Here is a 16,924-nt window from a genome sequence, read left to right as displayed (position 1 = left end):
TGACATTGACCTTTAGGGAACAATACACCAACTCAATAATGTATTAGGGATTCTGATCCAGCATTTCCCGCTTTGATCAGTACTTGAGATTTTTTCTCACAAATTAAGTAATATTTTCTGTGGAACTCAAACAGCAAGTGTTTTAACAGCAAGAGCCAAATAAATGAATTTTCTTAAGGACAGACTGCCAGAATCAAATGGTCCTTGGCCCAGAAATCAATAGATCATGACTCTGCTGTGTGATATTGAGCAGTTCAGATAACAGTGTTACAATTTGCTAAACAATAGTAATTTTAAAATCATAGTCTCTTCCCCTTCAGTTTTCACTAATTCTGGCAAAACCCTTTACCTTCTGTTCCAGTCACAATATGAGAGCTAATTAGAGAAGTCTTTATATAACCTGACTTTTTGGCAAGGAACATTTAAGGTAAAGAAGTAGTATTTTAAAATCCTCCTATTACTTTATTTAGAAAGGTGGGAGGGAGTCAATGACTTCTGCCACATAGAACTGTGGTATTTTTAAAGAGCTAATAACATTTCTCTCCTTGTCTTTCAGATGGGTCAGTAAACGAGCCAGACATGGCTGCCAACTTTTGTCCTGACCACAAAGCACCCATGGTGCTATTCTTGGACCGTGTCTATGGTATTGAGGACCAAACTTTTCTCCTTCATCTTTTGGAGGTTGGATTTTTACCTGACTTAAGAGCATCAACCTCTCTAGACACAGTAAGTTACTGAAATAAAAACTGTTATTTTTCTAATGTGATTATATTTGGTAGATGAATTAAATTCAGTATTTACTGTTTTTCATATGTATTGTGTCTCTGTTCACACAATAATTTTGTCACATCTCTAAGTATATTGACTCCCGTTTACAGATGCAAAAAGAAAAAAAAAACTAATATACTAAGAAATGAGGGGTTTCAATATCCCACACTCAAAAGAGAGGCTGACTTAAAAAAATCAAAAATCACTATCTAACAACTACTTATTCAAGGGCTTGACCAGTCATGGCCTTTGGGCTTAAAACATTCCATCTCCCTTCTTGTTTTCAAACCCAAAGTAAAAGGAGATTGTAGTGGAGTGGCTAATTTCTTCTGAAGCTTAAGGAATTTAATTTTTTATACTGAGAAAAAGTGATCCAGCCTTTGGAATAATTATATTTTAATTGGTGACCCAGAATTAGAAAGTTCATGCAATGATCAGCCTGAGAATGAAGAAGAATTCTGACAATATCTGTGATATAGATATAATAAATATTTTAAATACATTTTATTGATATTTTTGTTTCTTAAATCCCTCATTGTCTTAATTATCTCTCCCACTCACAGAAACCATCTCATTAATGAATAATTTTTGAGAGGAAAATGAAAATCAGCACAACTGATTGATACATTGAAAAAGACTAAAAACAAGGACAATGTATAAATACTTTGAACCTACTACTTTCATAAATGGTTGGGAGTGTCCTCTCATATCTTTTCATTGGAATCTTTCTTGAGCTTTATAATTTTGTTTCATTTATTTTTGATTTTAGTAAGAAGAGTTTTTCCATTCACATGTTTGTAGTTACTATGTATATTGTTTTCTTGAATGTGCTTACTTTACTCTGTGTCAATTCATGTAGTTCTGTATGTTTCTTCAGTATTCATCTTGTAAATAATTTCTTACAGTGCAGTAAGATTCCATTATATTCATTTCCCACAATTTCTTTAATTATTCCCTAATTGGTAGACATCTACTTTGTTTCCAACTCTTAGTTTATCACAAAAAGTACTGCTGTAAATATTTTAAATATGAGAACTTTTTTCTTATTGACAGCTTTCTACTCTTATTGATAACTTCCTTGGGTATAGTACTAGTAATGGAATCGGTGGTTCACCGATATTTTAGTCACTTTATCTTCATAATTCTAAATTGTTTTTTGAAATGGTCATACTATTTCACAGTTTTACCAACAATATATTACTATGTCTATCCTTCTACAACTCCTTCAACAGTGACTTGCCATTGATATCATTTTTGCCAATTTGATGGGTGTAGAGTGAAACTTCAGGATTGTTTTGATTTGCATTTCTCTTGTGAATTAGTGATCTGGTGCAATTTTTTTCATGTAGTTGTGAATACAGATCTTCTTTTAAAAACCATTTGTTCATATCTTTTGACCATTTATCTATTAGGGTGTGACTATAAATGTATGCACATACATATATATGTGTGTACATATATATATATATATATATATATATATATATATATGTGTATATTTTATTTGTTTATATCTTGGATAATTAACCCTTATCAGAAAAATTTGATAAAGATGATTTTCCTTTTTATCTTAAATGCATCTCCTAATAAAGCTTTTTAATTTCAAGTAAAGCTATCTCTTTTTATCTTTTATAATTGCTTATATCTGTGAGACATATGATCTGGTTCTTTTCTAATTATTTTTGTAATATAATCTCTAATATTAAGGTCACATATGTGTAAATTGTTGAATATGATGTAAAGTGTTAGTCTAAGACAATAGGAATTTTGTAAAGATGTGCTTATAGAACTCAAAGAATGTACAATATAACTTATTGTGCTATGGATCCAAAAACATACTAAAGGCTCAAAAATTCTGTTGGATAATTAAAATGCTTCATCTAAAGCTACTTATTTTTTGAAGATTTTTTAATTGAATTTCCTGACTTAAAAATTGCTTTGCAAATACCCTCCGAGGCTCCTGATGAAAGCATACAAAAGATCAGACAGATAACACATGCTTTTCCAATATTTGTTGTTTGGACAATGCCCTTATCCAAACACCTCAGTGCTACATTGAAATGTGCTATATTGAACTCCTCATCCAACAAACTATGGCATTTCAATGCTGCTAATAAAGAAAATTTCAAGAAATGAAAAATGAAAGCTCTGTCTTATCTCATTTTAATAATCCTATTAAAATGACAAGGTTGAAGAGTTTTGAATTTTTTTTTTTTTAGAACAATTGTTCTAGAGCCAAAAATTGCACTACTATAGATGTCCCCAGGAAAGCCTATGCAGTTCAAAGACAATGGTTTCCAAAACCATGCTTTAGTGGATACATGATCTCATTAATGGGGTTATTTCCTCCAGTGGTACAGATCTTTTCATCCCACGGGATCATTATATATGTCCTTTCATAGAGCCACTGAAGAACATCTGCTTAGTGGACTAAAGGTCTTATTCTCAGTCTTTTAACATTGAGTGGGTACTATTAAAGCATTAAAACTAACAGTCTTTTTTGTTTTACTTTTACCACATGGCTCATCTGCTTTTCCAATTAAATTTCCTGCATCATATCTTTTGAACCACTTCTTGCTTGTAATAATAAAGATAATGAAAATATATTATTAGATATATATTATATATCTGAAAGGGCTTGCCTATTACCCGTTGGACCTTCCTTCTGGCAATCTTGTGATATGACTGATCTTACTAACCTCATTTCTAAAGTAGAGAAAGTGAAATAAAACAGGAAAGTGACTTTCTTATTTATATTTATATTAGATTTATTTATACTAGATTTATTTAGATAATTATTTGCCACAATAGTTGTGATAATCCAGGCATGGGGATCATAGGAAAAGGCAAGAAGGAAACAAATATTTATTAAGCACTTTCTATGTGCCAGACACTCTTCTAAGCATTTTAAAAATGCTAATCCTCAAAACAATCATGAGAGGTTGGTGCTCTTATTTTCATAATTTTACAATTAGGGAAAATGAGGGGGGAAAATGTCAAGTGACTTGCCTTGATATAGGCAAGCTGATATAGCTAGTAAAATATATGAAGCCAGATGTTAACTCAGATCTGAGTCTAAACAGCACTATCTATATTCATCATACTACTTAGCTGCCTTTCAACAAAAAAGGCAAGATCTTAAAGGCTATCTAGTATAACTTGCTCAAATGAGGAAACAGACCCAGGAAAGTTAAGTGGCTGGTTAAGCTAACACAGATAGACATTTGATTTAAATCCAAATCCTTTGACTCTAAAACCAGAACTTTTTTTCACTGTACTATGAAAAACAGTTGAACTTAGTAGAAAGACTATTAAATATAGCAGCAGAAGAGACTAAGCCTTGGATTCAAATCTTTTGAGATCATAAGTCTATATATGCAATGGATTGTAAAGGCCATGAAATCCAATCTCCCTCATTTTATAAATGAGCAAACTGCTCATAGAAATTAAGTAGTTTACATGATTCACCCAATTAGTATCTGAGGCAAGATTTGAATTCAAATCTTCCTAGATCAAAGTCCAATATTCTATCTACTATGCCATTTTCTGATAGTTCCTAGATATGTATGTATTTCTGGGCAAATTATACTCTAATAATCTTAATTTTCTTGTCTGTAAAATAGAAATAGTGATGCTTATATTATCTGCCTCACAGTATTGTGATGATTGAAGTGCTTTTTAAATCTTAAATCAGTACATAAACATGAATTGTATTTAGTTATTTACTTATGACCTCAATAATTCAAATTGTTTAAATATGTTCCCTGAAATTTACCTTCTTGCTAGCATAGATAAGAATTTAAACATAGTTTGAGACATTAGTACTTTCAACACTTAACATTTTTCTTTATTCAGCATCAGGCTTCTTTCAGAAGAGTGTACCTTTAAGTCATATATCCTCCTTGTAAATTGCTTTAAACACTTGTAAATTTAACCAGCATGATATATTTCGTCTTCCTATGTACAACACTACCTGAAGTGCAAGTGTGATTGATTGATTTGTCTCTCATAATTATGAAAATTGTTAATTATAACTTCAGCAATCCTTAGGGGAAAAGATTATCAAGTTGGGAGCTCCCCAGTAAGTCAGAAAAGAGTTGAAGCCACATTAGAAAATTAATAGTTTTACAGCTGGAAGTCTTTTAAAATGCTGAAGTTATTGTGTTATGCTGATTAGTGCACCAAATGGGATAGATGTCAAGGACTTGGGAATGCAAAGATCTGCTTTCTGAAATTCCTTTTAAATGTTTGCTACAAAGCATCCACGTGAGATTCAATGGGATTTTTTAAGCAAGGCAATCAGGGTTAAAAGACTTGCCCAGGATCACACAACCAGTAAGTGTCTGAGAGTCGGGTCCTCCTAACTCTAGGGCTGACACCACTTACCTGCCCTAGTAGCTTTAAATTCTTAGGTACTTTGTCACTAATTGCCTCTGTGTCTTTAAAAAAGTCACTTTCCTGTTTTGTATCAATTTCTCTACTTTAGAAATGAGGTTAATAAGATTAGTCATATCACAATGGTTCCAGAAGGAAGGGTTTATGGGTAATAAATAAGCCCTTTCAGAACATAGTAAGTTTGCTAGAAGTGAAGTAAAAAGTAAGACTTAAAATGGAAAGGACTTTAATAAGAGAAATAATATAGAAGAAATATCCATTCATGATCCTTTTCCTCAAAGGGTTATTTCTACCAAGAAAGAGAGAGAGAAACAGAGAGACAGAGACAGACAGATAGAGAAAAAAATCTTCATCTACTAATTCAAGGAAATACACCCTAATCTATAATATTAGAGATTTTCTGCAGGCACTGAGACTAAGTGACTTCCCCAAGGTCTTATAATCCTGTGTCAAAGGGGAAGGTCTTCTTCACTGAGCTGCTTTGCATTTGTTGCCCTGTGTCCTTTCAACTCCACAGAATAACTCCACTTGCCAAGATAAATTCAATTCTAAGTTCATCACCATGTGGCTAACTCAGCCTTCATTGAAATTACCTCCCTTCTCCTGCTCTCCCCTTTGAATAGCAGCCTGATAGGAGGAATACCAAACTTCTCCAATAACTTTCTTTATCAAGGGCAGGAACTGAACTCAGTTTACTTCTCTATGCATTTGCTGCCCTGCAAAAATGCAAAAATGCATTTCAGTTCCACAGAACAAGATGCCCTTAAGCCAGGTATCCCTTGCTATTCCTTGCACTCCTCTTTTACTCTCCTTCTCTGTGTAACTCTTTTTTATGTCTTCTCTCCCTCTTTAGATTGTAAGCTATTCAATTTTTAAAATTGCATCCCTAATGCTTAGCGTAGTGGCACTTAGTAAATATTTATTGGATTACATTGAACCTAGCTTTCCTCTCACTATGCCATGTTGCTATTACTTTTCTCCATATGAGATATTTAATAAACATTTGTTGTGTTAAATTATTTCTCCTATGCACTAAACAAAAACAAAACCTTCCACAAAAGTTATGTGTTGCCTACTGACAGTTAAGAGGTTTGATTATCAGGGTGAATCTTTTTAGAAGAGGCAAAGGTGTAAAATAGTCTTTGTCATTTTTACAATAGTTAAATCACAGGGAATAATGTTGATAATGACAGCTTTTAATCCATTGGCATTCTTAATGTTCAGTGTTTGCTGAAAAACTGATTTGACATGGCCATATTGACATTTTCATTCATCAAAAGAAATTTAGAAATTTTAACTAAATGAAAGAATAGCTCGTGATTTCTCTTCAAATCAATAAAGATAATGGGAGAGTTTGTTTTATTGTTTAGCTAAAAGACCAAAAAAAATTTCATGGATAATTTTATCATCTCATCTTATAATATACATGATAGTATATATGACCAGATCATTATGAAAATGATTCCAAGTTAGATATCAACATGTATTGTAGAGAATAAAGAAGTTATTTGAAAAAATTTTATTCTTCAAAATAAACCAACACGTATCTTGAAATTTGCTAATATTAATATAAAATTTATCACCACAGGGAAAGTAAAAGTATTGAGATGGTTCCTTATTAAGAAAATACTTCCTCTCTTTGTCAAGTAAATAGATGTGAAAGGCAAGGGAACCATTGTTTTAAGAGTAAAAGCACTTGGGCAAAGCAGGAAATAGAGAACAGTTGTTTCCCTAAACAGTTTTCCCTTGTACTAAACACAAACAAACAAACAAACAAAAAAAACCTTACCTCTCCCCCATACCACTTCAGTCATTTTTAAATAAGATCTTGAACAGTAGGAATTTATCCTGATTGTGGGATTTCTTTCCCTATTTATGTTACTGTTGTTCTGTCTATATAACTTTGCCTTATTGACCAGGAGAGCTTACATGTCCATTAGCATCCAATTGTGTAGTGCACGAGAAAGATTAGATTTTATTTTAGACTGTACAGAAATAAGTGTAGGGATTTGTAATCCAAGGGTAAAGTGTGGTAAAATCATCAAGTATACCTATACATATTGCTTGTCACACAACCCTGCTCCTTCTTCCATTTTACCTTTTGTAGTTTTGAAGTGGAAAAGTATCCCAAATAGGACCGTGAGAAACATAATCTTGAATCTTTGTAGTTAGAAGTTTACCACTAGTTCTTCACTTCCTAATGCAGATTTTTTTTTTTTAACAACCCAGATGTGCTGTCCTGAAAGACCTGAGACCGTGACAACCTGATAAGCTTAAAGAAATACTGCTTGTTGCTGTCTGGGAATGACCCCCTTAGAATAATAACTTTTTGCCTCCTGTTTAGAATAGAAATTCCTTTGTTATGACAAATGTATCAAGAAACATTTTGATGTCTCTCTCTGTCTCTTCTTTTTATAAATATGTGGCCCTGAGACCACTCATTACTGACCCCTCCAGTCTTGGTGTTGAGGGATCAGTCCTGGCCAGTAACAAACGCTTTTAAAACTTCATTATTTTGGCTGCCCTGTTTTTCTCTCACCTGGGTACTTCAGTTTGAATGCTGCTAAGTAAATGCATTTTTGTTGTATATCATATGTTACATGGACCTTTCTTTGTCAGGCAAAATGTAGTCATATTATTTTAAAGAATTCATAAAGTTGATTTGTGATGTAATCACTCATCAAGAAAAATAAAGTGAAAAAAATGCATATTTTCTAGATTATAACATGCTCCTCCTTGAAGAACACATTTATTTAGTTCCTCAATGTAGCTATCTTGGGTAGTAGGCATTATAGATGAGTAATGAAATGGGCCAAGTTTCAAAGTATCTTTGATTACCTAAATTAATTCCTGAAGACAAAATCTATATCTTTAACACTTTAACACTAATGTTCTATTGGTAATCCTATTGAGCCATAAATAATGGTACGTTATTATAAAAAAAAATCAAAATTACAAATGAACCAAGGGACAATGAATATGTGTGTAATAAATGTCAGATTATGGCATGTTGCCAATAATATGTGCAACTATACAAGAAGTAGCATTAAAAGCATAGTGTGATCAGAATGAGTAATAGCATTTGAATGCAACTTTGGTACCCTAAAAATATACTTAAAACACAAGGGAAGCTGTCAAGCACATTAGATAAATACAAAAAAAAAAAAAAAAGGAGTAGAACTTATCAACAAGCATTTTTGAGACACTTACTATGTTCCAACCATTATGCTAAAGGCTGGGAGCTAAAATAAAAAGAAAACAATCCCAGTCCTTAGGGAATTTAATTTGAAGGAACCATCATTATTTATTTAAATACACAAAACAAAATAATAGAGAGTTAAAGCCACTAGCAACTTAGAAAATGTGAGAGAGTTGAGAAAAGCATCATGCCATAGATGTTTAAACCTGGATGGTTAGCAGAGTGGGTCTGTGGCAATGGGGTGGGAGTCAAGAGTCCAGTTCCAGTGCAGGCAGTGCAGCCCTGGCCTCAGCTCCAGAGTCAGCAAAGCAGGACTTGCTGCTTTAGTACACTAAATCTTGCAGCCACAGTGGGACAAGGAGACTCATAATAGTTCAGAGGCAGAAAAAAGGGCTTGTGGTCAAGTCCTTAGAAACCTGAAAACAGCTGCACAAAGCCCCTGAAGTTTGGGACAGTGCACTCTCCATTCTGGAAAGAGAGCCCTACTTTAACAAAGTGTTAAAAGCCAAGTAATTAGACTAGGAAAATGAGCAAACCACAAAAAAAATTTCTGACTATAGAAAGTTATAATGATGACAAAGAAGATCAAAACAAACACTCAGAAGATGATGATAAAGTCAAAGATCCTATATCTAAAACCTCCAAGAAAACAAGAATTGGGCTCAGGCCTTGGAAGAGCTCAAAAAGGATTTTGAAAATAAAGTAAGAAAGAGAAAAAATTAGGAAAAAAAAATTAGGAGGGGTGCAAAAGGAAATACAAAAAAGCTAATGAGGAGAAGAACACCTTAAAATGCAAAAATGACCAATTGGGGAAAGAATTATAAAAGCTCATTGAGGAAAATAATTCCTTAAAAATTAAAATAAAAATTAAAAGCTAATGGCTTTGAGAAACTAATAAAGCAAAACCAACAGAAAAAAAACAGGAAAAATTGTGAAATATCTCACTGGAGAAGCAAAAATGTAGTACAATGAATTGGTTTATGAGTAAATGCCCATCAATTGGTGAATGGCTGAATAAGTTTTGGTATATGAAGGGAATAGAATATCATTATTCTATAAAAAATGATGAACAATTATAAGAAACAATCAGCAGGATGATTTTAGAAAGGCCTGGAGAATCTTACATGAACTGATGCTAAGTGAAGTGAGTAGAACCAAGAGAACATTGTATACAGCAATAACAAGATTAGGTAGTGATCATTTCTAATGGATGTGGCTCTTTTCAACAATGAAGTGATTCAGGCTAGTTCCAATAGACTTGTGATAGAGAGAGTCATCTGCATCCAGAAAGAGGACTATGGGGACTGAATATGAATCACAACACAGTATTTTCACCTGTTTTGTTTTTGTTTGCTTGCTTTTTGTTTTTTTTTCTCATTTTTTTCCTTTTTTGATCTTATTTTTCTTGTGCAATGTGATAAATGTCGAAATATGTATAAAAGAATTGTGTATGTTCAACATATATTGAATTACCTGCTATTTAGGGAAGGGAATAGGGAAAGAGAGGGAGAAAAATTTGGAACACAAAGTTTTGCAAAGGTGAATGTTGAAAACTATCTTTGCATGTATTCTAAAAATAAAAAGCTGTTATTTAAAAAAAATATATGATCGAGCCAATTTTAGAAAGGCCTGGAAAGATTTACATGAACTGATGCTGAGAAAAACAAGCAGAACCAGAAATATGTTTTACACAATAACAGCAAGAATGTGCAATGATCAACTATGAAAGACTTGGTTCTTCTCAGTGGTTCAGTGATCCAAAGCAATTACAATAGACTTTGGATAGAAATTGCCATCTGCATCCAGAAAAAGAACTATGGAGATTGAATGTAAATCAACACATCCTATGTTCACTTCTTTTTTGTTTTTTTTTTCCTCTCCCATGATTTTTCCCTTTTGTTCTGATTTTTCTCTCCCAATATGATTCATAAAGAAATGCGTATTAAAAATAAATAAATAAAAATAAAAATTATGCAAAAGAATTAAAAATTTAATTATGTATTATTAGCCAACAATATTCCATAATATTTTTATCCTGTTAACTGGGATGAAATGGAAGAACCTTTGCTTAAAACTGGGAAGCTAACGTAGCCCTATGTGTTTTTAAAAATGGAAAAAATTGTACATTTACTTATAATGATAAATTTAAAAGAAAAATAAATTATATAACTCTTTAAATGAAGAAAAACAACAACTTATCTTGAAAAAAGATTCAGGAGAGATAATTATTGAGCTACCTGAAAGTGTCTGATTAAAAAAAAAAAGCCTAGACATCAATCTTCAAGAAATTATCAAGGGAAACTGTACTAATATTCTAGAACCAGAGGGTAAAATAAAAATTGAAAGAATTCACAAATCACTTCCTGAAAGAGATCCCAAAATGAAAATTCCCAGGAATATTATAGTTAAATTCCAGAACTCTCAGGTGAAGAAGAAAATATTGCAAGCAGCCCCCCCCCCCCAAAAAAAAAAGCAGTTCAGGTATAGTGAAGCCACAGTAATGATAACATAAGATTTAGCAGTTTCTATATTAAATGATTAAAGGGCTTGGAATATGATATTCTGGAGAGCAATGGAGCTAGGATTACAACCAAGAATTACTTGCCCCAAAAAACTGAATATAATCCTGCAGAGGAAAATGTAGTCATTCATTGAAATAGAAGATTTTCAAGCATTCATGATGAAAAGACCAGAGCTGAATGGAAAATGTGATTTTCAAATACAGGACTCAGGAGAAGCATAAGGACGTAATCAGGAGAGTGATATAAGGGATTTAATTAGTTTATTGGTTTACATTCGTACATTGAAGGATGATACTTGTAACTTATTTGAATTTTTCAATTATTATGGCAGTTTGAAAGAATACATACATATATACATACACATACACACACATACATACATACACAGAAAGCACAGGTGTGAGTTGAATATGAAGGGATAATATCTTTTTAAAAATTATGAAATTAAAGGGAGAGAGAGGAATGTACAGGGAGAAAGGTAAAGGGACAAGTGGAATGATTTTAATTATCTGCCATAAAAAAGAGGGAAGAAAAAGATTTTGTAGTAGAGAGGAAAAAGGATAAAACACTTGAAGATGAACAGGGAATGGAGAGAGAATTGAAAAAAAATGTGAGAAAATAAAGTTAGCAATAGTAATTGTGAAAGAATTTTGAAGCAGGTTTTTCTAATAAGGCCATATTTCTCAAACATAGAGGGAACTGAGTCAAATTTATAAAATAAATAAATAAATAAGAGCCAAGCCTCAATTGATAAATGATCAAAAGATAAGAATTATGCCCAAAGTGCTATAAATTCATGCATATTCTTTGACCCAACAATGTCACTATTACGCATGAATACCAAAAAATAATTTTTTTAAAGAATAAAAAGTAAAGGAAAAGGAACTGTATATACAAAAATATTTGTAGCAGCTCTCTTCTCAGAGCAAAGAATTGGAAATCAAGGGGATGCCCATCAGTTCAAGAATGGCTAAATAAATTGTGGTAATATGATTGTCATGGAATATTGTTGTTCTATGGGAAGTGATGAGCAGAATGTTTTGAGTTAAAAAAAAAACTGGAAAGTCCTCCATAAACTTAAGCAAAGTGAAATGTACTGTATACAAAGTAATAGCAATGTTTTACAATGACCAACTGTAAATGAGTTTTATATTCTCAATAATACAATGATCCATAACTACTCTGAAGCACTTATAGTGAAAAATCCTATCCATACTGAGAGAAGAAACTGATTGTGTCTGAATACAGATTGAATCACACTTTCTTTTTTTAAAACTTTATTTTTCTCGAGGGTTTTTTTTTTAATAGAGTGGGAGACCTATGTTTTCTTTCACAAACTGATTTTTATGGAAATGTTTTACATAACTTCACAGTGGTTTCTTAATGGGGGCTGGTGGTGGGATAAGGGAAAGAATCTAGAACTCAAAAGTTTTGTTTAATGTAATAAAAATTATTTTAAATGTAATTGGGGAAAATATTAAATAAATAAATATGATATTTTAAATGAGGCATACTTATATTTTATACAATTATTGAAAGAATGACTGCATATGACTTGCATAGTCATTAAGAAACCACTAGTGAAGTTATGCAAAACATTTTCATAAAAGTCAAGTTGTTTCTCACTACTTTCAATAAGGTGTTTATGGTTCATCTTGTAATGCAGTACATATTTTAGTAGAACTCAGAGTGAGAAAGGAAGCCTGTCAGTTAATTCACTTTGTTTGCCCTTTTGTCTATATTTTTACTTCTGACTTGATTTGTTTCATTTTACATGCAAAATAGTAATGATAAAGTGAATAGTCACATTCTCTGTTGCTTTATGTTCTGTGAAGCACTAAACCATGTAAGACATATCTAAAACATAGGATCATATGGTAGGTGTCTTATGCTTTTCTGAGGATTTCCCAATAAGATTAATCATTATTTCTTTCTCTTTTCCCTAGGTTTCTCTGAGTATCACAGAGGCGGCACTGGCACTGAATAGATATCTGTGTTCTGCTGTGCTCCCTCTCCTCACAAGACATGCTCCTTTGTTTGCTGGAACGGAGCATTATACCTCTCTGATTGATTCCACACTTCAAACCATCTATAGACTCTACAAGGGACGCTCCCTCACCAAAGCACAGAGAGACACCATAGAAGAATGTCTGCTTGCTATCTGCAAGTAAGTACTATGCTTATGTATTTCTCATTTATACATATTCATTCAAATTCAATTGCACATAAGTGTACACATTAAAAAAATTTATACATATAAGAACCGGAAGTCTAGACATCTTCCTATAAATTTGACCCACAACTGTATCCTTTTTATCCTATGCCCTTTCATTTTGCCTCCCCAATTGCCTTTCATCACTTCATCTGACTACCACAGGATGGTTGCCAATACTGACTAGACGCAGTGATTCTCAAACCTTGGTTTTCAGTATCTTCATGTTGTTTAAAAAAAAAAACTATCAAGAATCTGTTCAAAGAGTTTTTGTTCACATGAGTTATATTTATAGCTATTTACTATATTAGAAATAAAAAATAATTTTGAATTTGTAGACCCTCCAAAAGGGTTTTAGAGACCCCAACAAGTCTTTGGACTACACTTTGAGGACCACTGGAGAGGATAAGGTACCTAAGGCTCCACATTATATAACATGAACAGTAAGACTACCACTTTTTCAGCCAAGACAAGTTTGGAGTAGTTTGAATATTAATAAGACTTATACTATCTAAGGCACTGAAGGTCCCAAGCTAGGGAGCAAGGTTCTCTGCGATTCATTTGAATTCAGCAAATATGTATTAATAAGTTCTTATCATTTTCTAGAGACTAGGGCTACAGAGAAAATGATACAGCCTCTACCCTTAGGGATCAACTGACAGTCTAGCAAGAGAAATAAGATACACATTTCTTTAGTACTTTGATATAAATTCATGAAATCTGAAATAATATTGGTACAAGTTTCTCTACTAATCAATTTATTGAATATCTATGCCAGGGCACTGTATTAAACCCTCAATATACAAAAGGAGGCAAAAGCAGGGATACAACAAACAAATATATACAAATAAGCCATATAGAATTAGTGGGAAGTAATTAACAGAGAGAAGGCACTAGAATTAAGAGGAATTAGGGAAGATTTCCTGTAGAAAGTAGGATTTTAATTGAAACTTAAAGAAAGCTAGGGAGATCAGCAATTGGAGTGAAGAAGGGAGAGCATTCCAAGCATGAAACAAAACCTGGATGTACCAGTAAAACTGCATAATGGATAAACATTTATAAAATATATTCATCTATCAAGGGATAAAACAGTCAACAAATATAGCAACTAGTCTTTGACAAACCCAAAGACCCCAACTTTTGGGATAAGAACTTACTGTTTGATAAAAATTGCTGGGAAAATTGGAAACTAATATGGCAGAAACTAGGCATTGATCCACACTTAACACCATACACCAAGCTAAGGTCAAAATGGGTTCATGACCTAGGCATAAAGAATAAAATTATTAATAAATTAGAGGAACACAGGATAGTTTACCTCTCAGACCTGTGGAAGGGGAAGGACTTTATGACCAAAGCAGAACTAGAGATCATTACTGATCACAAAATAGAAAATTTCGATTATACCAAACTGAAAAGTTTTTGTACAAACAAAACTAATGCAGACAAGATTAGAAGGGAAGCAATAAACTGGGAAAATATTTTTACAGTCAAAGGTTCTGATAAAGGCCTCATTTCCAAAATATATAGAGAATTAACTCTAATTTATAAAAAATCAAGCCATTCTCCAATTGAAAAATGGTCAAAGGATATGAACAGACAATTCTCAGATGAAGAAATTGAAACTATTTCTAGTCATATGAAAAGATGCTCCAAGTCATTATTAATCAGAGAAATGCAAATTAAGACAACTCTAAGATACCACTACACACCTGTCAGATTGGCTAAGATGACAGGAAAAAATAATGATGATTGTTGGAGGGGATGTGGGAAAACTGGGACATTGATGCATTGTTGGTGGAGTTGTGAACGAATCCAATCATTTTGGAGAGTAGTTTGGAACTATGGTCAAAAAGTTATCAAAAAAAAGTTATCATACCCTTTGATCCAGCAGTGTTACTACTGGGCTTATATCCCAAAGAGATTATAAAGAAGGGAAAGGGACCTGTATGTGCACGAATGTTTGTGGCAGCCCTTTTTGTAGTGGCTAGAAACTGGAAACTGAATGGATGTCCATCAGTTGGAGAATGGCTGAATAAATTGTGGTATATGAATATTATGGAATATTACTGTTCTGTAAGAAATGACCAACAGGATGGTTTCAGAAAGGCCTGGAGAGACTTACACGAACTGATGCTGAGTGAAACGAGCAGGACCAGGAGATCATTATATACTTCAACAACAATACTATATGATGACCAGTTCTGATGGACCTGGCCATCCTCAGCAACGAAATCAACCAAATCATTTCCAATGGAGCAGTAATGAACTGAACCAACTATGCCCAGAGAAAGAACTTTGGGAGATAACTAAAAACCATTACATTGAATTCCCAATCCCTATATTTATGCCCACCTGCATTTTTGATTTCCTTTACAAGCTAATTGTACAATATTTCAGAGTCTGATTCTTTTTATACAGCAAAATAATGTTTTGGTCATGTATACTTATTGTGTATCTAATTTATACTTTAATGTATTTAACATCTACTGGTCATCCTGCCATCTAGGGGAGGGGGTGGGGGGTAAGAGGTGAAAAATTGGAACAAGAGGTTTGGCAATTGTTAACGCTGTAAAGTTATCCATGCATATAACCTGTAAATAAAAGGCTATTAAATAAATAAAAAAAAGAGAGAAATAGAGAGAAAAAAAATATATTCATCTAGATTAATAAAACAAGAAATAATGTGAATGATAAGTCTCAAAAAGAGCAAAAGTCATAAATTAACTTCCAAAGAAAAAATTCCCAGGATCAGATGTATTTACAAGTGAATTTTACAAAACATTCAAAGAACAATTGATTGTTATGTAAATTATTTGAAAAAAATAGGAAAAGTGAGAAATTCTACCAAATTCTGTCTATGATTTAAAGTATCATATTGCCAACTAACCAAGGTAGAGTCACAACAGAAAAGACAGAACAATATCCGCAATGAAAATTCACTCAAAATTTTTAAATAAAATGTTACCAAAGTTGCTGTAGCATGTCAGAAAGATAATACACTATGACCAAATTACACTTATACCAGCAATGTTGGATAAATTCAATATCAGGAAATAATAACCATAATAGATCATTTTAATAACAAAAACAGCAGAGATCATATGATTTTATCAGTAGATGCAGAAAAAATTTTTACAAGACATAAAACCCATCTTCTTAAAAAAAATACTAGAAAACACCTCAGTAAATGAATCTTTCCTTAATAACGTATATTTTCCAAAAAGGGAAAACGAGTGTTGAAGTATTGTTGGAAAGCATATATATTAATGCACTGTTGATAGAACTATGACCTGGTCCTGTCATTTAGAAATTTAGAACTATGCCAAAAAGGCTATTAAACCATGTATAGCCTTTGATTCAGGTATATCACTACTAAGTACACACCCACAAAAATAACAAATAAGAAAGGAGCCATATGTATGAAAGTGATTATAATCCTTTTGTTTGAAGTAGCAAAGAATTAGAAACTGAAGAACTCCCTATCAATTGGAGACTAATTGAATAAGTTATGATATATGAATGTGATAGAATACTATGTTGTAAGAATTGAAGAGAATCATTTTAAAGAATTCTGGAAGACTTGTATGAACTGATGCAAAATAAATTGAGAAGAACCAAGAGAATAACTTATATAGTAATAATATTATAAACAATGTTCAAAGCCTTAGGAACTCTAATCAACACAGTGACCAACCACAATGCCAAAGGACTCGTTAACCGTACCAACAAGCTCCTTATAAAGAAGTGATTAACTCAGAGGGAGTATTGAGATTTTTTTTCTGAACATGGCCAATGTGGAGATTTAACTGTACATGTTTTTATTTG

At 32.6% G+C, this 16,924-nt stretch overlaps 1 protein-coding gene across 4 annotated transcripts in view; it reads left to right on the top strand.

Annotated features, from left to right (window-relative positions):
* The window catches only part of RYR3 (ryanodine receptor 3), a 708,417-nt gene that overhangs the window by 516,488 nt on the left and 175,005 nt on the right, over positions 1-16,924 (top strand). For all 4 annotated transcript variants that reach the window (XM_031952023.1, XM_031952026.1, XM_031952025.1 and 1 more), the window contains exons 47-48: positions 557-726; positions 12,831-13,051. In XM_031952023.1, coding sequence (XP_031807883.1) covers positions 557-726; positions 12,831-13,051 — 391 coding nt within the window. The remainder of the gene's footprint in view (positions 1-556; positions 727-12,830; positions 13,052-16,924) is intronic.

This window comes from Sarcophilus harrisii, chromosome 2, assembly GCF_902635505.1.
Source record: "Sarcophilus harrisii chromosome 2, mSarHar1.11, whole genome shotgun sequence".
In the NCBI taxonomy this organism is placed as follows: Eukaryota; Metazoa; Chordata; class Mammalia; order Dasyuromorphia; family Dasyuridae; genus Sarcophilus; species Sarcophilus harrisii.
The sequence above is the reverse complement of the archived record's forward strand: the minus strand, read 5'-3'. Positions and strand labels throughout refer to the sequence as shown.